Genomic DNA, 19,331 nt, shown 5'->3' with positions numbered 1-19,331 from the left:
AATAAACTTTCAAAAACAACAAAAAAAGAAAAACTAATGAGCCATTTAAAACACATATTTAATTTATTTATTTCTATTTTTTATCACATAAATTATTTATACTTTACTGATAACGATAAAAAGAAAAAGAAAAAGGAAATATTACTCATCATTCGATAAGGAAAAAAGTTTGATTTCAGTTCAATCAATTAATTTTGTATTTGAATCATAATATATTATCTACAAATAATATCGGATAGTCAAATTTATTTCAATTTTACAGGGTGAACCAAAATTTTTATAAATAGGTCAAAAGTTTTTGGATAATTTTAAAAATCAATTAAACTTTTTCGAAAAGTTTTTAGATCAATCCTTTTTTCTGATTATTACAAGTCCGACTTGTAATTGTACAAATTAGAAAAAAATCATAATTTATTGAAATGCGAATTATAATGTACAAGAATTATTTAATAATGTTATCAAATGTATATATGCAAATTATAAATAATTGTATAAAGTCTTAATACATTACTTATCATATTATATTTAATATACAAATTCTATTTATTTGAGTGATATTCTTATTAATTAATTAACGGTCAGTGTAGATATTTGAATATTTTGATTAGTATTCATAATGAAATACATGTACATAATATAATTGGTCAGTATAAATAATTAAATATTATGATTGCGTTTGGATTTATTATAAATATCGATCATCTATTAGAAATAATGTCAAATTATTATATTTAGAAATATTTTAAAAAATTTACGATATATATAATTTTTATTCAAATTTCATTCTCTTATTCAATTTCCCGCTATCTTAATTTTTTTTTCCTGGCCATCTAAATACATATAGCAAAGTTTATTTAAAGCAAACAAAAAAACGAGTATAAATTTTGAAAAACGATTGCTAATTATTAAAAAATCAATTCTTATTTTTTTTTATTTAAACATACGGTGAATTATGATACTTCCATAATAACGCATAACGTTGTCAAATGTTAAAAAATCGTTTACATACATGCAACACACATATGCACACATATAAACATAAAACATCCAATACAGGAACAATCAAGTTTAAATATATATATTTATTTAACAAATTAATAATGTAGTTGTAATGTATTATAAATAATACATTGTTAAGAGCTGAATAATTTTACTTTAAATAAATTACTTTAAATAAATATTGAAAAAGAAATCATTCATTTGTCGTCTGTTTAAACAGTTGTTGTATTAAAAGAATACAGTATTTAAACTGTATTGTACTATAAAGAATCAAATTGGGGGCGTAGCTCAGATGGTAGAGCGCTCGCTTAGCATGCGAGAGGTACCGGGATCGATGCCCGGCGCCTCCATAATAACTTTGTTAATTTTTTTTTATATCTACTTTGTAAAAATAGAAAATAATTTAAAAAAAAAATTAAATTTAGTTTTTACGAAAAAATTTATTTATTTTTCCTACTTATAGTGATTTCACTCGAGTTCGATTCATTTATGTGTAAATTATAAACAATTAATGTTAACAATGAAATGAATATTTTAATTGTTTTTATCATTTTCATAACAGACTTATGTACGATACATAGTTATATATAAATAAAATATAAAATAATAATATATAATAAAAAAAACAAACAATTAAAAATATGTTAATTATTAGTATTAGTATAACGTATGCACCATCGGCGCCGTGGCTTAGTTGGTTAAAGCGCCTGTCTAGTAAACAGGAGATCGAGGGTTCGAATCCCTCCGGGGCCTTGTAAATTAAAGATTTCTTTTTTCAATTCATAATTTTTTTTCAATTTTTAATAAATTTACTAAAGAAAATGTATCTTCTTTTTATGCATATTTTATTAGAAAAAAATATTTTTTTTATCGCTCGCGTATATACGTACAATGTTATACATTTATGTCTTACATAGGTTAATATTCAACTAGTATATTTATAGGTTATTACGACTTCTTAGATTGGCAGTACTGTCGGAAACTATTCTGAAGATTTCTGTATCATCCTTAGAAAAGGAAAGGAGGTTGACGGCTGTTTATGATAAGTTTTTTTTTATATTGAGAAGAAATTCATATATTGTGTTCGTGCATGGGAAAAAAAAAATTTTATTTTGCAATTATCTATATAGATAGATTTGTAATATCCTAGAAATAATGTCTTATAAAAATTGAATCATCGTCATTTTAGTATTGACCGCACCCCGCTGACGTTTTTCCTTAAATTGTACGGATATATTGTATTATATTATATTTATTACTTATATCAACTTATATATAGATAAATATATATATATATACATATATAGTATTAGAAAAAAATGACAGTGGTGCATAATCTGGGTGTTGATGTTATAAGTTATCATGCTTGGAACAAAGACAGAACAGGTATGTCTAGATAATACTTTAGATATAGATTAGATCACTATTAAATTATTTTTCTTTACAGAAGTAGCAGTATGTCCAAATAATAATGAAATTCAAATTTACAAGCATTCCTCTTCGGGATGGAAATTACTTGATACATTACAAGAACACGATATGCATATTATGGGCGTAGATTGGGCACCACGTACTAATCGTATTGTTACCTGTTCAGCAGATAAAAATGCATACGTTTGGACACAAGGAAAAGATGGAAAGTGGAATCCTGCATGGGTTTTATTAAGAATAAATCGGGCTGCCACGTGTGTAAAGTGGTCTCCTTTAGGTAAATTATTATGTTAACAATTGTCTATCTCTAAAGGTAACAGATTTTTTTATCTACTTTTGTGATAAATCTTCTTCTTCTTATAGAAAATAAATTTGCTGTTGGTTCTGGGGGCAGGGTAATAGCAGTTTGTTACTTTGTATCAGAAAATAATTGGTGGCTTTGTAAACACATAAAGCGTCCTTTAAGATCAACGGTAACAACAGTTGATTGGCATCCAGATAATAAAGTTTTGGTTGCTGGATCAACGGATTATAAAGTTCGAGTATTCAGTGCTTTTATTAGTGATATGGAAGATGCACCAGGAACGTGTGCTTGGGGAACAAGTAATACATTGGGCACATTACTTGCTGAATTCCCTAATACAAATAATGGAGGTATTTTTGCTAAAAGAATTTTTGATAACTAACTTAAAATATTTGTTGCTTTTACATAGATGTTGCATTTTTGTTAGGTGGTTGGATACATTCGGTTGCATTTAGCCAATGTGGCAATAAAATTTGCTGGGTAGCACATAATTCGTCTATATGCGTCGCAGACGCTACAAGGGGCAATATAGTTTATAGGCTTTATACCGAACATTTACCATTTTTAAGCTGCATTTGGGTGGGTCCCAATTCCATTGTGGCCACGGTAATCCAGTCAAAACAAAAATGTGAACAACATTATATTATAATAACACAGATTAGAAATGATACATTTTTTCCTTAGGGACACAGTTGTATGCCCATGTTATATTCTGTGGATGACAATGGACAAATTTACTTTGTATCAAAATTAGATAACATGCAAAAAAAAGAAACCGCTGGATTGTCTGCCATGAGAAAATTCCAGTCCTTAGATCGTCAAGCACGAAATGATTCCAATGACAATGCATTAGATAGCATTCATCAAAATACAATTAACTGTGTTCGTCAAGTATCGGATAATGAATTTAGTACAAGTAGCCTAGATGGCCAATTGGTCATTTGGGATTTGAAGGTATCATATAATATTTCAAGTATTAAGAATAATTAATTAAATATATAAATAACAACATATTTATATAATAATTTTAATGTTGCTTTTTTGTCTGATTATATTTATAAATTATTATTTATGAAATTAACAATTGTATTCTCTTTTATTTTGTAGTCTTTGGAAAATTCCATTGCTGGACTGAAGATAGTTTAAGGAATACTTTTTTTTACAAAATCAAGATTAAAGGTATATGAAATTGAAGAGTGTATAATATTGAAATAAATCGTACATTAATCCTGCTAATTTTATTCTTGCTCCTGTTCAACTGAAAACTTTAATATACGGTATAAAATACATGAAAGTGTGTTGTAAAGTGCATTATCAGAAAGCAATAAACAAATAACAAATACAGTTATTATTGATATTATGTTGTTATTGATTTATTTATAGATATTGATTAGAAATATTTAATTGATTATGTACGTAATAATTTGTTGAAAGATAAAAAATAAGAGTGGGAAGAAGAGTTGAATTATGTACATAAAAATAAATATGAGTTTTAATAAAAGTCGTAAAAAAAACGAAAACAACAAAGACATTTTGAATTGATTAAAATATAAAACACACACATATGTGTGTGTGTGTATATATATATATATATATATATAAATTATATAGAAACATGATAATATCGATTAATGTTGACTATAAATAAATTATTCTTTTATTTCTCTTTTAATCGGTCCTACGTTTTAAAATTTTTAATAGATTTTTTGAATTATTGTAATATTAAAATCTATCTTAAGAAATTGTAATCAATGGCCGCGTTATAATATCCTACATAATTCTTATAGGCTATAGTTATTGTTAGTTACAATGCATTGAACATGGCGGAACTCACGGACCAGCCAGTGGATAGTCATGTCTCGTGTAAAATTTTGATCATCGGAGCGGGCATGGCCGGATTGTCTGCCGCAAATCATTTACTTAAAAATAGTGAAACAGATTTTCTTATTGTTGAAGCAAGAGGACGTATAGGTGGCCGAATTATAGCAACACAAATTGGTATGGTTGAATTAACCTCTATCTTAACGTACGTTGACAATCAATAAAGTCTTTTACTTCTGTATAAATTTGATATTTGAACTAATTTTGAATATTGATTCTTACAATTTTATAAGTCAAATTATTATTCGTAATAAGTATAAATGTTTCATTTGATTATATCATTTCATACTGGATAAAATATATTGTTTTTCTTTCTTATTAAATAATAATAATTTTCATCGCATTTGTGATAGCATATTACTATTGTTATAGAAATCTTATTGATAATATACATATATATATATATATATGCTTATAAAAAAACATTACAATGAATACTTTTGAATATATTTCTAGGCATAATAAATTCTTTGATTTTTAGTCTCCTCATATTTATATTATTTTTGTATTGTTTTAATTTAGGAAATGAAAAAATTGAACTTGGAGCAAACTGGATTCATGGAGTTTTGGGAAATCCTCTTTTTGAATTAGCAATGGCAAATGGATTGATAGATATCATAAATATACCGAAACCACATAGAGTTATAGCTGCTATGGAAGATGGAAAACAATTACCATTTCCAGTTTTACAAGAAATCTATGAAGCCTATGTGTGTTTTTTAAGACGTTGTGAAGAATATTTCTTAAGTGCTTATAATCCACCAGATGGTATAAATAGTGTTGGAGCACATGTGGCACTTGAAACTGATATATATTTGTCATCTTTACCAGTTGAACAAAGAAGAATAAGACAGTTACTTTTTGATTGTTTGCTTAAGAGAGAAACTTGTATTACTGGCTGTGATAATATGGAAGAGGTCGATCTTATGGAAATGGGATCTTACGCTGAATTACAAGGTGGTAATATCCGTCTTCGAAATGGATATAGTGCAATATTGGAGCCAATTACAAAACATATACCAAAGAACTGTATACTTACTAAACACGTTGTTACTAAAATTAGGTAAATTATTAGATCCCTTTTCTACATTAATATGTGTATTTTTAATATTCAAATATTTCATAGTTTTTACAAATATTTATTTTTAATAGAGCTTTAGTCGATTTTAAAATGTCTTTTTCTTTTTTTTAAACAAGAAAGCAATTTAAAACTTTAGTTCTATTATACTTATTAATTCTTTATATTTTATTTTAAATATAAAAGTTATATATATATGTATATATATATATTTTTTTTTTTTAAGAACATTATGGATATTGGCTTTGTAATGATTTTATATTATATGTTTTTTTTAAATGATCTTTTTCTAATTTAATATTTGTGTTTACTCTTATGCAATAATCTCAATGAAGTTGTTGATAAAAAAACAAAGTATGTTTATATGCTAATCATAATTACAGATGGCAAAAACAGGAATGTGAGAATGAAACATCTGATGTAGCAACAAATAACTCTAGTAGAAATAAGGTTATAGAAATTCAATGTGAAAATGGAAAAATGATAACTGCAGAACATATAATATGTACATTGCCTTTAGGAGTTCTTAAAAAAAAGGCTAATGATATTTTTGAGCCGCCCTTACCAGATAATAAACTCCAAGCAATAAATAGACTTATGTTTGGTACTGTAGATAAAATATTTTTAGAATACGAAAGGCCTTTTTTAAATCCAGGAATATCTGAAGTTATGCTTCTTTGGGACGATAGAGGATTGTCAGAAGACGACAGACAAGATTTAAGTAAAACATGGTTTAGAAAAATATATTCTTTTATTAAAATATCAGATACACTTCTTCTTGGTTGGATATCAGGAAAGGCTGCAGAATATATGGAACAATTAAGTACAACCGAGGTATCAGAAGTATGCACATCAATTTTAAGGCGATTTTTAAACGATCCATTTGTACCAGCTCCAAAGCATTGCTTACGTACTACTTGGAATTCTCAACCATTTACATGTGGTTCTTATACATCTATGGCCATTGGTGCAAGTCAAGTAGATATCAAGAATTTAGCTGAACCATTGATACTGCAAGATCAGCCTTCCAAAATTATGATAACATTTGCTGGCGAGCACACACATTCTTCGTTTTACAGTACTGTACATGGTGCATATTTAACAGGCCGTACTGCAGCTCAATTGTTACTCGAATCAAGAAGAAGTGAACAAAATCATATAAGTCTTAGTTGTGAAAGTACTAGTGATCTTAGCTCATGGATTCAAGGAATATCTTTAAATTAAAATTAAAAATTTTATATATATATATATATATATATATATATATGTATATGTATATATAATATTTTGTTTCCAGACAAGAGCATTTTGTGTATTGCTTGAAAAAAAGTAATCAATACTTAGTCATTTATGATGAAGATGGATCGCTTAATCTAACACTTCGAAAAAAACAGTAATTATATAAAGTAACAATCTTAGTTATAATTCTAATCTATGTGCATGTTAAACAATTTTTAAAACGATATAATTTTTAAATATCAAAATTATCTTTCCTAACAAATTATATTTTGTAGTATTTATCGATTTATTTAAAAAATTGCATGTTATGTTGTTCTTAAGAGAGAGTGTTATGCTTTGTTTGTTTTGTATAAATGAAAAAAGAAGTGATGCATTTAAAAAGGAAAAAAAAAAAAATAAATAAATTGTAGAGCGTATTATGACTGATTTAGGAATATTATGCACAATGTACATTTTACTAATTTAAAATCTGTTATTGATGCTTGTCAGAACATTTTCTCTCAATCATCTTCAAATAATAGTATTTTTAATGATAGCTTTTATATAACTATAAACAATTGAGCACATTTTATTTCAAATTATTTAAATTATGTGCTCGTTATTAATACTGTATGTATGTACAATTGATGATATAGCATTTTTATTTTATTAGTAAATTGATTTAAGAAATTAATATATTATAGTAATTCCTAAAATATGCAAGATCACCATTGTAAACTTAACAATGTAATTTATCATTGTAAATGTTCGTTTTATAATAGCTTTTATTTTCATTGAATTTATTTCTGTATTCGTACTGGCTCGCTTATGAACAATGTTAAAAGATCAAAAAGTCTCTTAAAAAAAGAAAAAAAAAGAAAAAAAAACTGCATTTTTACGGTATATATATATATACATATAAATTAATATTAACGATACACAATTTCACTACAGAAAATTTTGTGCCATATTGTGTTCCTTTTCATTGTGCCTATATTTGTAATAGAATGAAAAAAATATAAAATGTAAACAATTAAAAATTGGAAAAAGAGACGAACGAACAATTGTCAGGCGCAAACAATTTGGCGAATACGAAATTATTATATTTCATTAAATCTTAAATCATGATTAATTTTTATGAAATAATGTAAATTTAATTAAACATCACGTATTGTATATATAATAAAAAAAAAGATTATTTATAATATTATTATTTTATTTCTCTTATATGTAAATGCTTTTAAACAGTTACGTTTGTGATATATAAAAATTATCGTATTAACGATAGTTTTCGATGAATAATAATCATAGAAAAAATAGACGAATATTATAATTGAGAATATAATCTCTTATGCAAGTATTTTCGAAATCTAGTCAATTTTTTGTATTATCTATTCTGTAGATAAAAAAATCGACGATTATAAACAAGTCGATTTGGAATCAATATTTTAAAATATTCTAAATGAAGTAGCTATTATAAAATTTATAATATTCACTGTTATACTATTATAATATCGTTTATGCGTAATCATGTATAGTGTGATATAAAAATAAGAGAAAAAAATAGGGATAAAAAAGTTCTATATTATGAATTTATGATAATTTTTATCTGTATAGAAAAAATTAAATCTATTGCAAATTTAAAATATAAAAGCTTTTTTACTCAATAGGTAACTTACCGACTGATAATAACGTACCGACAGCTATTATTTATACAGTCATGCAATTACATTAATAGCGTACTTACAAGCTATGTAAAATAATGTAATATATAACATTTTTAATGTACGTAATGAACATATTCTTACAATAAAGATTACTTTTACTGTCAATATACTTACGTGTAAATTAATTTGTATTACCTCCTCATACATCCTATTTTTCCGATATTTTCGAGAGAAATTTTGCATTCCACCTCTTCGCGCATCATGTGATCCTAATTCAAATTCAGATTTGCGGGAAAAGTTTTCGCGCTTCCTCGTAATTTGATTTTTCGAACAGGAGAACATAACTTACCTGGAGGTAGCACGATTTTCACGTACCACCTCTTCGCGAATCATGTTATCCTAATACAAATTTAGATTTACGGGAAAAGTTTTCGCGCTTCCCCCGTAATTTGATTTTTCGAACAGGAGAACATAAGTTATATGTTGGGACAATTTTGGAAGTATGATGGGAGAATGACTGGATTAATTTATAAGTACTCTAATTTTTATATAATATTTAATTTTTATTTTTAACTCTGATAAAATTACATTGATATAATCTTATTAATAATTTACGCATACAACTAAATCTAAAATTGTAAGCTTATAAATAAAACTATTAACTTTAATATAATATATTTCTTTAGATTTATATAGTTGTTTTCCTTGTCCATAAAATTTTGGCATTTTAAAAATAAGTAAATGATGTGAATCCTATTAATTGCCGTAAAGTATTCAGATAAGATTATTACTATCCAGGTTCGTCGATGATTTATTTACATATTCTTTATCACATTTTTGTGTGCTATATTTTTTGCTCATGATGATTTCTGAAAAACAAACGTTTATTGTATTGGATTTCTATTTCATTTGATATGACGAAGAAAATATGATAAATAGATGGACTGATAAAAAAAAAACAGATTTATAGGAGAAATACCAGAGGGCTCTAGTGTATCATAATGGGGAGAATCCACGAGTTACAATAGAAATTTCCTAGATTTTTAATCGATAGTCGGTCTAGTTTTTCTATGAAATGAAACTCCTTGCTTGGGTAATCGACTAGATCTATAATTTTTGCTCCAGAGAGGAGTTCTTTACTCGATCGGTAAACCACATACTTTGTTAGGCGGTTGAATACTGCCATTTAATTTTTTCGTTCGTCGAATGCAAATGAAACGCTATAAGCTTGTAACAATTCGAATTGCCGACGGAAATGATAAAATCTTGTTACCAATGACGATAAGGATTATTACATTACGTCTAATCATTGACACTTCGAGTTTTGAAGTAAATTGAAGTGGGAAACGAGTTCTTACAAATCGTATTAAATTATCTATGCTCGTTTTTTTTTTTTTTATTGCCAATTATAACGAACGATTTCCAAACGATTAAACGGAAAAACATGAATTATTCAAAAATAGATCCTCGAGATAATTATGCATGACTTTTGACCTTTCAATTATTCTCTTTACAATTCAATTGAAGTACTATCAAAAGTGCATTATAAACGACGTAAATTGCGCATGCATGTAACGATGTAACACGTTGCTCGTTGTATATTCGAGTGTCGTGTAATATTGAGTATCGTGTAATACTAAAAAAAAAAAAAAAAAAAAAAAAAAAAAAAAAAAAGAAAAAAAAGGAAAAAAAAAAATAAACGAAAGAAAAAGAAATCAGGAGGAAAGAAACAGAATAAAATGAACAAAACTAAAAGTGCATTTTTATGATTACTATTTGAAATCTAAGAAAAAGTGAGAAAGAGAGAGAGAGAGAGAGAGAGAGAAGGAGAGACGAAGAGCGAAAAAGCAAAGGGAGAATGAAAGACAAAATGATAGAGAGAGAGAGAGAGAGAGAGAGAGAGAGAGAGACAGAAAGAGAGAGAGAGAGAAAGAGTATTCGGATCAACAAGTGTCGAGCTTCCCCCGAAGTGTGTATAAGAAGAGCAAAGAGGAATGCGGCTCCACCATTCGTAGTTATATTGATGCCAGTCGGGTTGCCGGTAGCGCAGGCGCGAAAACGCGAGTGGATTGGTACGCGAACGGGCGGGGGTTCCACGACGAAATGGTCGATATTTTAGCTATAGTAGGCTATAGTGGCGCGAGGCTCTTTCCCGAGGCCAGTCCTAGTCCAGTCTCTCTTTATAATTGTCGCGAAAGAAAGGGCCGCACGCACACATATCGATAGAGAAAAAGAGATAGAGCGAGCGAGAGAGAGAGAGAGAGAGAGAGAGAGAGAGAGAGAGAGAGAGAAAGGCAAAAAAGAAAGAAAGAGACAGCTGACATAACTAATCGAGAGAAGAAGAAAGATAGAAAGCAAGTAAGAAAGCAAGAGAGAGAGAGAGAGAGAGAGAGAGAGTGCGTGCAAAAGAAAAGAAAGAAAGATACATCGGTCCTCCCTCTTATCGCGATAAATTGAATCTCGATCTCCATCGAGATTCGTCGTATTTCTCTTAATAGAGTGATTAAACAAAGTGCAAACGGTAGCCTGTGTTGGATCCTTGACGTCAGAGCAGCAACCCCGTGTCGTTCAAGGATACATCGTCTTCGTAGAAGGTACGAACCGATGGAAAACTTACAACTTCTATTTTTCTTTAGAAAGAGTTAAATCGACAGAGAGCGATAGAGAGAGAGAGAGAGAGAGAGAAATTGATAGATAGATATATAGATAGAGAGAGAGAGAGAGAGAGAGAGAGAGAGAAAAAGAAAGAGAGAGGGAGAGAAAAATCGAAAGAGAGTTTTGCTATCGAAATTACTTATTTCGTGTTTGAAGGAAAGGCTTGTCGATAGGCGTGCTTATTGATTTCCCTCGTTCACTCTCTCTCTCTCTCTCTCTCTCTCTCTCTCTATCTGTCTCTCTTACTCCCTTCTCTCTCTTTCTCTTTTTATCTCTATCTTCCCCTTCTCTTTCTATCTTTCTATCTGTCTGTCTGTCTGTCTGTCTATCTGTCTGTCTGTATGTCTCTTTCTCTCTCTCTCTCTCTCTCTCTCTCTCTCTCTCTTTCCCTTTCTCTTCTCTTTCGTCATTTCCCTATTTGTTCCCTCTTATTACCAGGTACGATAAAAGCTGCGGGTATGTTCGTTCATTCGTTCGTTCGTTCGTTCGTTCGTTCGATCAGAGAAAAAATGATCCTGTGTTTTCCTTTTCCTTCATCTCTTTCCGTTTCCTACGTGGCGTCCATGTTTGTTACTTGCTAGAGTAACAGTACGGATGAGGTAGAGAGAGATAGATAGATAGAAAGAAAGAGGGAGAGAGAGAGAGAGAGAGCAAAAGAGTGTGTGTATGTGTGTGTGTGATAAAGAGAGAGAGTGAGAAAGAGAGAGAGAGAGAGAGAGAGAGGTAGAAACAGTACAAGAGAGGGCGATAAACGAGTTGAAAAGATGATCTTCTGATGAACGATTCGAATCATTCAATTGTAATTACGTTACATTTACGTATTTTACTCTTTTTCTATTTTCTTAAGCCATTGCTAGTAATCGTGACTGTCGAAGAGAGAAGGTCCAAGACACGATAAGGTCCATTTCCTGTTGGCCTGCTTTCTGTAATCAGTCAGGAAGGTTGCCCTTGTAATTATAACTCCGTATAATTTCTTTCTCCCTCTTTTTACTTCCCTTTTATTTTTCCCTTTTCCTTTCTCCTTCGTCCGTTCCTCCTTTCATTCTTCTCGTTTCACTTTTAACAATGTCGCCATCGCGCTCTCGGGGCTCGACGAACTTAGTTGCCATCAGCTGATCGATCGTTAATGCTCGTGAATTTGTCGGGGAAACGAAAGGATTGTCCATTACGTTATATGGAGAAATTTCTTAGACGAATGAAATAAATTAAATAAGATGGATTTATCATCTCTGTTGAATAATCTTATCGATTAATGTAGAATTGAAAATGTTAATGGTAAAACTGTTAATTTTTTTTTTTTTGAAATCTTATTATATCAATCTCTCTCAAATCTATAATTTACATGTATATATATATATATATATATATATATATATATATATATATATATATATATATATATATCATATATATTATTTTTCTCTTGCCCTACCAAACCGAGATTAGGTGTCACGCTCCAACCTATACGGAGGCTCCATCTTTCGCCGGTGCTTCCACAGACTACTGAAATCGAAACCGTATGGGTGGTACGGACCGGGCAGGGGGATGAGAATCGATCTTCCAAAAATATTTTATACCTTCCTACCCGTTAGGAATCAACGAGCTTGATAACGGACATATCTGTGTGTGTGTATATATATATGTATATATGTATAGATACATGTCCATACACATGTATCTATCTATATAGATATGTATAATTATGGCATTCTTAGAGAAGTAACGATGGATGCATTCAAAAATATTTCAATGTTATCCTTCGATATTGATTGTGATAAAAAGAAAAAAATGTCAAAGAGAAATGTAAAAACGTCTAATCGTTCGATTTCTTCGATTAAATCTTTCCGAAAGACTTAAACGATCTTTGAGAATCTAATAAGTCTCGATAATATTGTCAAAAGTATGATCTTCAAAATTTATCATTTGATCTTTTTATTGAACGTTAAAACGACGTTCATATCTTTACCTTGAACATCTCTCTAATTAAAAGTATACTCCTATAATACTCGTATAATTCTCTCATCAACAGTTGAACAATTTCTGCTAACTTATATGCATTTATATTATATATAATGTAAATATATACGGTCTCCCGTATATATTTATTTATAATGAGAAGAACGTTGAAAGAATTTCTTGAAGAAATATTTTGGTTATATATTTACGTTCGAATACATTTACACGATTAACATTATTATTTATTTAATATTTCGCACGGAATACATAGTTGCGGTTAAGTAAAATTTTAATTAACTCGTACGTTTGAAGATAACGTTTGACGATAACGTTTCTATGTTGGAGTGTTAATAAAAAAGAAAAAAAAAAACTTCTCACTCTCTCTCTCTCTCTCTCTGTCTCTCTGTCTCTATTTCTTTTTCTCTCTTTATTACGGTGATAGAAGAAATTACGTTAGTTTCAAGAAAGTTTTGAACTTAGAAAATTGGATCACGATATTACTTCTTTGATGAAGGAAGCTTAAATGGGAATGATATAAAAAATTAGAAAAGAAAAAAAAGATGAAATTATATCATGTCAATATCAAAGATTATATAATATATGGATATATATCATACACACGTATACGCATACATATGTTTTATTAATATTATCGTTAATATAAGAATGAAAATTGTAAAAGATTATTATAATTACGTATACGTACGTCAAAATATATGATACGAACAGACGATATCATTATCATGGACCTTGTCCTGGTTTCTACGATCGTTCCATTTTAACCTACGAGAGATCCTGTTTGCGCGAACGAACCTTACCATGGACTCTACCTTTCTTTCATCCGAATAAATAAAAAAAAATTCCATTATATATATATATATATATATATATATATATATATATATACATCTCGTCGAAAAATATTTACATTTAATATAATCCAATGATCAAATAATAGAAAATTGAATTCTATCCCGATTGATAAAACTTATCTTACGACATTAATTATAAATGGATTAAATAATAAATTCGATTGTTTTTTGTGTCAATAAAAAAAAATTAAAAAACAGTTATTTCTTTTTCTTTTTTTTTTTTTTTTTTTTCTGTAACGTTAACAAATATTAGATATATTAAAATTCGAAGATGAAATGAATAAGGATGTCTATAGTCAAAGAAGAATCTTGAACGTATCTGGAGTAACTTTACTGTCGTTCGAGTATAGTACGATCGATAAAATCCCTTCCACTGATCTAAAAACTTGTTCATCGTCTGTTCAACCCCTTCTGCGATCGCTTATTTATAGTGATCGTGATCGCCGACATCGGCTATCTCAGACGACGAATTGTTCTCTTGCCATTCAAGAAAGAGAGCGAGAGAGAGAGAGAGAGAAAGAGAGAGAGAGAGAGAGAGAGAGAGAAGAAATGATGCTTTTTTTTTCTAAAGAGAGGTTCAATCGAAACGTCAAAAGCTAATGGATCAATAAAGCGAAACATAAGATATAACCAACGCCATTTTATCAAGGCAATCGTAATTGGCAATTTAAAGAGATCTCGTATAACGTACTATTATTTCTTATTCTTTACTAAAGCTTCCTTCATTTAATTTCACTTCTTTAAAGCACAAGTCTTTCTAAGAACGTCTGCACAAGTGTCAATTCGAAATGATAAATCGATGTAGTTTTATTACCTCGAAAAATTTTCCTATTAACTCGAAACTTATGCAACTACGTATATACGTATACATACACACACATATATATATATATATTCTTATGATATTTACTACTTAAATTTTTTATTGTTTTTTATATTGTTCTTTCTTGTCTTCTTTTTTTTTTTCTTTTTTTTGTTGAAAATTCCTCGAACTTGACATAACGAAACCGTATTCAATATTACAAAATTAATCGTTCCTTTCTAAGATTAATCGTCATTTGTTCCTCTAGTTCATTATTTCTAATCGTTCGAGTAAGTAAGGTATCGTAGATATAATTTATACGAGTGTTGCATGTAAAATTTACGTATTCACACTGACGTTTATATGTGTCTTCAGATAAATGCATACATACATATATACACGCATTCTTATCGTAAAACACGTTTCGATTCTGGTCTAGTATACGAACAGAAGAATGAGAAATAGCAATGTTAAACGTCATCAAAGAAATGGTCGTGGTCAACGATAGCGTATGAATGAATTCTCCTTGCGAAAGATTACGCGAAACTAGGTCATTGGGTATACTTGACCGTTCTAACGCATAAATACTCCTACATGCACACACATATATATATATATATATACATATATATATATATATTATATATATATATATATATTTTATATATATATATATATTTTATATACATATATATTTTGGTTATTACTCTTTTTTTCCGAGAAAACAAAAGAAATTAATTATTTATTTGTGTAACAATTTTAAATCAAAATGACATGGAATAGAATAGAAAATTATTCCATTAAGAGAAATCTAAAGGAATTGTAACGATTGGTCGGACTAAAAGAAAATGGAAAAGGAAAAGAGAAAAAGAAAAAAAGTGAAAAGAAAAAAAGAGAGGAAATGGAACACCAATGTATATGTAGAAATACGATGGATAACATGTGACATAAAAAGTAGCGGAAAATAAAGGCTTGTACGTATTTACCAAGTATGTTGTTCTATGCAGGAACGAACGAACGAATGAACGATGTCGTCTTGTTACAAAAAGATCCGTGGTCGAAACAAACAGCGGGGGACAAGAAAACCGCAGAAGTCGCCACGTCGTCGTGAACTCAAAAACATGTCTATTGTTATATACATATATAAATATACATAAAAGCCTACATTACTTAATATATATATATATATATACATATATAGATATATACATATATATATATATATATATTCACGGATTTGTGAAGATGGAGCATTGAAGCAAAATAGAAGAGAAGAAAATAAAAGTAAAATAAAGAAGAAAAAACAAAGAGAGAGAGAAAGAGGGAGAAAGAGAGAGAGAGAGAGAGAGAGAGAATAAGGGCGTGATGATACGTATTTGTCTTGGATCTGTCGAGCTCGAAAAATTTTTCCCTACATTGGGATTCATTCGCATGATAGACCGTCGTTGAAAAAGAAAAAAATAAAAGAAAAATAAAAAAAAAGAAGAAGTGAGAGAGAGTAAAAAGTAGAAAAGAAAAATAAGAAAAAGAAAGGAGAAAAAACATTGTGAAAAGTGGTGATTGTGGTATTGGTATTGGTGCTGGTAGAGAGTGGTAATGGTCAAAGGGCATCAGAAGGGCTCGTCGTCCAAAGCATCACCCATTAAGGACTCCGTTTTGGTTTTACGTACGCGTATGGCTCGAATGATATCCATTGTCGAGATTACTTCGCCGAACCAACGTCCGGTATCTCGATATCCTTGTCTATTTATTTATTAATATATTAATCTATTAATCTATCTTAATATTTATCGTTTATTAATCTATATATCTATTTATATATTTATATGTATTTAAGTCTCGTCTTTCTCCGTTCCAAATTTAATTTTAATATATACTCAATGTTATCTTTATTTATTCGCATTTTTTATACTTTCTTCATATTACATACGAATATACTTATGTCATAAAGTTTAGATCGTTTCGGATGAGATAGATTAAATTGATTATATTTAAATGAAATGATTTTTTTTTTTTTTTTCATCAATTTTAACACATTTTCTCTGACGATCGATCTTCTCGGAAAGAGAGTGCGCGCGAAAGAGAGACAGAGAGAGAGAGAGAGAGAGAGAGAGAGAGAGAGAGAGAGAGAGAGAGAGAGAGAGAGAGATCGTCCTTGGTCCTTTTTTTGGCATCGAGGTCGTGGAAAGAGAGAAACGCATCGGGTCACGGTTCCTTCGGGAAATGAACGTAAACCAGAGGGAAAATCGTTTTCTATTCTTAGCTTTTCTGTCGAAGCTATCCGGTAGCTCATTAAAAAAAATTTGCGTTTGTGGGTAAAAAGACGACGTTTCTGGCTTATCTCTCTCTTTCTCTCTTTCTCTCTCTCTCTCTTTCTCTCTCTCTCTCTCTCTCTTTCTCTCTCTCTCTCTCTCTTTCTTTTTCTCTCTTGCTAGAAATTTCAACAATGTCGTAGTAAAAATTAACAAATGATCCTGGACTCTAAGGAATTTCTTAACATATTCTATAGCTTAATACTCTTTACTTTTGTACGTGTGCGTGTATATGTGTGCGTGATGATATGTGAATAATAAAGATAGGTATATGCATACCTATCTTTATTTACTCATATATCTAATTACATTATTCTATATCAGTGTTATATTAGAAGTATACTGTCTCAGAGGCAACCAATTGATACTTGGATTCCTTTGAAATAATATTTCTATGATTGAAAAGTTATTGTCGTTGCATTGTCTGCTTTGATATGGAAAACCCAACGATCATTATCGATATGTATATTTATATATATATATATATATATATATATATATATATATATATATGCATTGTACGTTTAAAGGGCATCCATGCATTGTGCATCGTAAAGGGCTCAAAGGAACGAGGAACAATAGCGATGCTAGACAGAGAGAGAGAGAGAGAGAGAGAGAGAGAGAGATTGCGAATAGTTTCATATCGAGCTTATCTTAGGTGTTACATAGCCACGTTTCCCGGCGAACACGTGTAATACGACGATAGGAAAGATCGTAGATTTCGTCCAAGTATTCCATTATAGAATCATCTGTTGCATTTAGCTTTTACTACTCGTTCGCGAAACGCGTTGTATTGCAACAAAGCGTTTAACAATTATTTCCCATTATTTAGGATTATCACGTGTTTCAGAGAGAGAGAGAGAGAAAGAAAGAGAGAGAGAGAGAGAGAGAGCGAGAGAGAGAAGGGGAAGAGATAAGCAGGAATTGAAATTTTTGATTTTATTAGATATTTATGATTGTGACACGTAAAAGCGATATTTCCATTCGACCGAAAATATATTTACAATTCGCGAAATAGATACAACGTAATGTAAAAACTTGTAATATATATATATATATATATATATATGTATTTATTTATTTATTTGTTTATTTATTTATTTTTTTATTCTTTCCAGATGGCGAGCCAAGATCCAAAGTGGCAGAAGGATGCCGCGGATCAGAACTTCGATTACATGTTCAAACTTTTAATAATCGGCAACTCGTCGGTCGGTAAAACCTCTTTTCTCTTCCGTTATGCGGACGATTCTTTCACCTCGGCCTTCGTGTCGACCGTGGGAATCGACTTTAAAGTGAAAACGGTCTTCAGGAACGATAAAAGGGTCAAGCTACAAATCTGGGTCAGTATAATCGCTATACCTTTGTACAGGTAAACGTAATATACACTGCATTCGGATATCTGTATATTTTTTTCGTCTATATATATATATACATATATAGACTGGTATGTAGACACACATGTACACGTATAGATGCACATTGCATACATGTTTGGTTTTGCATATTATCGATGCTTTCAAAGCAATAACGCGCATTTGTCGTATACCTACGACATCATATATATATATATATATATTGTATATACATATATTATATATTATATATTATATATATATATATATATTTAGATTGAACTTTATCCGCAATACTCGACTTCAGTTAAACATAACCAAGTAGCGAAGTAAAAGGAAAATTATAGCGAGAAGCCGGTCAAAGCTTTATTAACTTTAGTTTTTTATTTCCGAGCGATTTTAATAAAAGAAAAAAAAAAGTCATGATGTACAGAAATACGGCTAAAGTTTTTTTTTTTTTTTTTTTTTTTTTTTTTTTTTGTAAAGTTTTATATGTTTAATAATTGTTTGTATGAAACAATTTATTCGCGAAATTGCCTAAACCTACGTGCCCTGCGTTTATACGTATATCTCTGAGTGTTATATGGAAGTTAATAATATTGATTATAAACATTGTTTCAGGATACGGCCGGTCAAGAAAGATACAGGACGATCACAACGGCCTATTATAGAGGCGCAATGGGCTTCATCCTGATGTATGACATTACGAACGAGGAATCCTTCAATTCGGTACAAGACTGGGTGACGCAGATAAAGACTTACTCGTGGGACAATGCCCAGGTAATCCTCGTGGGCAACAAGTGC

General features: G+C 29.8%; 3 protein-coding genes and 2 non-coding genes across 7 annotated transcripts in view; all 5 read left to right on the top strand.

Annotated features, from left to right (window-relative positions):
* The first annotated feature begins 1,276 nt into the window (after nt 1-1,276).
* Trnaa-agc lies at nt 1,277-1,349 on the top strand. Its single transcript has one exon. It is a non-coding gene; the product is annotated as a tRNA-Ala (tRNA).
* A 329-nt stretch (nt 1,350-1,678) lies between these two features.
* Nucleotides 1,679-1,752, top strand: Trnat-agu. Its single transcript has one exon. It is a non-coding gene; the product is annotated as a tRNA-Thr (tRNA).
* Nucleotides 1,753-1,960: 208 nt separating this feature from the next.
* LOC124423284 (actin-related protein 2/3 complex subunit 1A-A) lies at nt 1,961-4,089 on the top strand. The gene is made up of 6 exons (XM_046960848.1): nt 1,961-2,385; nt 2,447-2,707; nt 2,794-3,084; nt 3,162-3,340; nt 3,419-3,688; nt 3,842-4,089. The coding sequence occupies exons 1-6, from the start codon at nt 2,319-2,321 to the stop codon at nt 3,878-3,880; spliced, it is 1,107 nt and encodes a 368-aa protein (XP_046816804.1). The 5' UTR covers nt 1,961-2,318; the 3' UTR covers nt 3,881-4,089.
* A 381-nt stretch (nt 4,090-4,470) lies between these two features.
* LOC124423702 (peroxisomal N(1)-acetyl-spermine/spermidine oxidase) lies at nt 4,471-8,116 on the top strand. 2 transcript variants are annotated; one of them, XM_046961750.1, is made up of 3 exons: nt 4,471-4,732; nt 5,138-5,678; nt 6,077-8,116. In XM_046961750.1, exons 1-3 carry the CDS (start codon nt 4,555-4,557, stop codon nt 6,915-6,917), a joined length of 1,560 nt encoding a protein of 519 aa, XP_046817706.1. In that variant the 5' UTR covers nt 4,471-4,554; the 3' UTR covers nt 6,918-8,116. The 2 variants fall into 2 exon arrangements, with proteins under 2 accessions (XP_046817706.1, XP_046817707.1); XM_046961751.1 differs by having other exon boundaries at nt 4,619-4,760.
* A 2,530-nt stretch (nt 8,117-10,646) lies between these two features.
* LOC124423524 (ras-related protein Rab-3) overlaps nt 10,647-19,331 on the top strand; it is a 12,139-nt gene continuing 3,454 nt past the window's right edge. Inside the window, exons 1-3 of one of the 2 annotated variants that reach the window (XM_046961327.1) lie at nt 10,647-11,172; nt 18,294-18,515; nt 19,149-19,331. The exon at nt 19,149-19,331 is cut by the window's right edge and continues 108 nt beyond it. In XM_046961327.1, coding sequence (XP_046817283.1) covers nt 18,294-18,515; nt 19,149-19,331 — 405 coding nt within the window. In that variant the 5' untranslated portion in view covers nt 10,647-11,172. Of the gene's footprint in view, nt 11,173-16,136; nt 16,589-18,293; nt 18,516-19,148 lie in introns of those variants that run through there. The other variant, XM_046961326.1, reaches the window with a different exon arrangement.

Source organism: Vespa crabro, chromosome 4, assembly GCF_910589235.1.
Source record: "Vespa crabro chromosome 4, iyVesCrab1.2, whole genome shotgun sequence".
NCBI classification, from domain to species: domain Eukaryota; kingdom Metazoa; phylum Arthropoda; class Insecta; order Hymenoptera; family Vespidae; genus Vespa; species Vespa crabro.
Note: the sequence above shows the minus strand (reverse complement) of the source record. Positions and strands in the feature narration are given on the sequence as shown.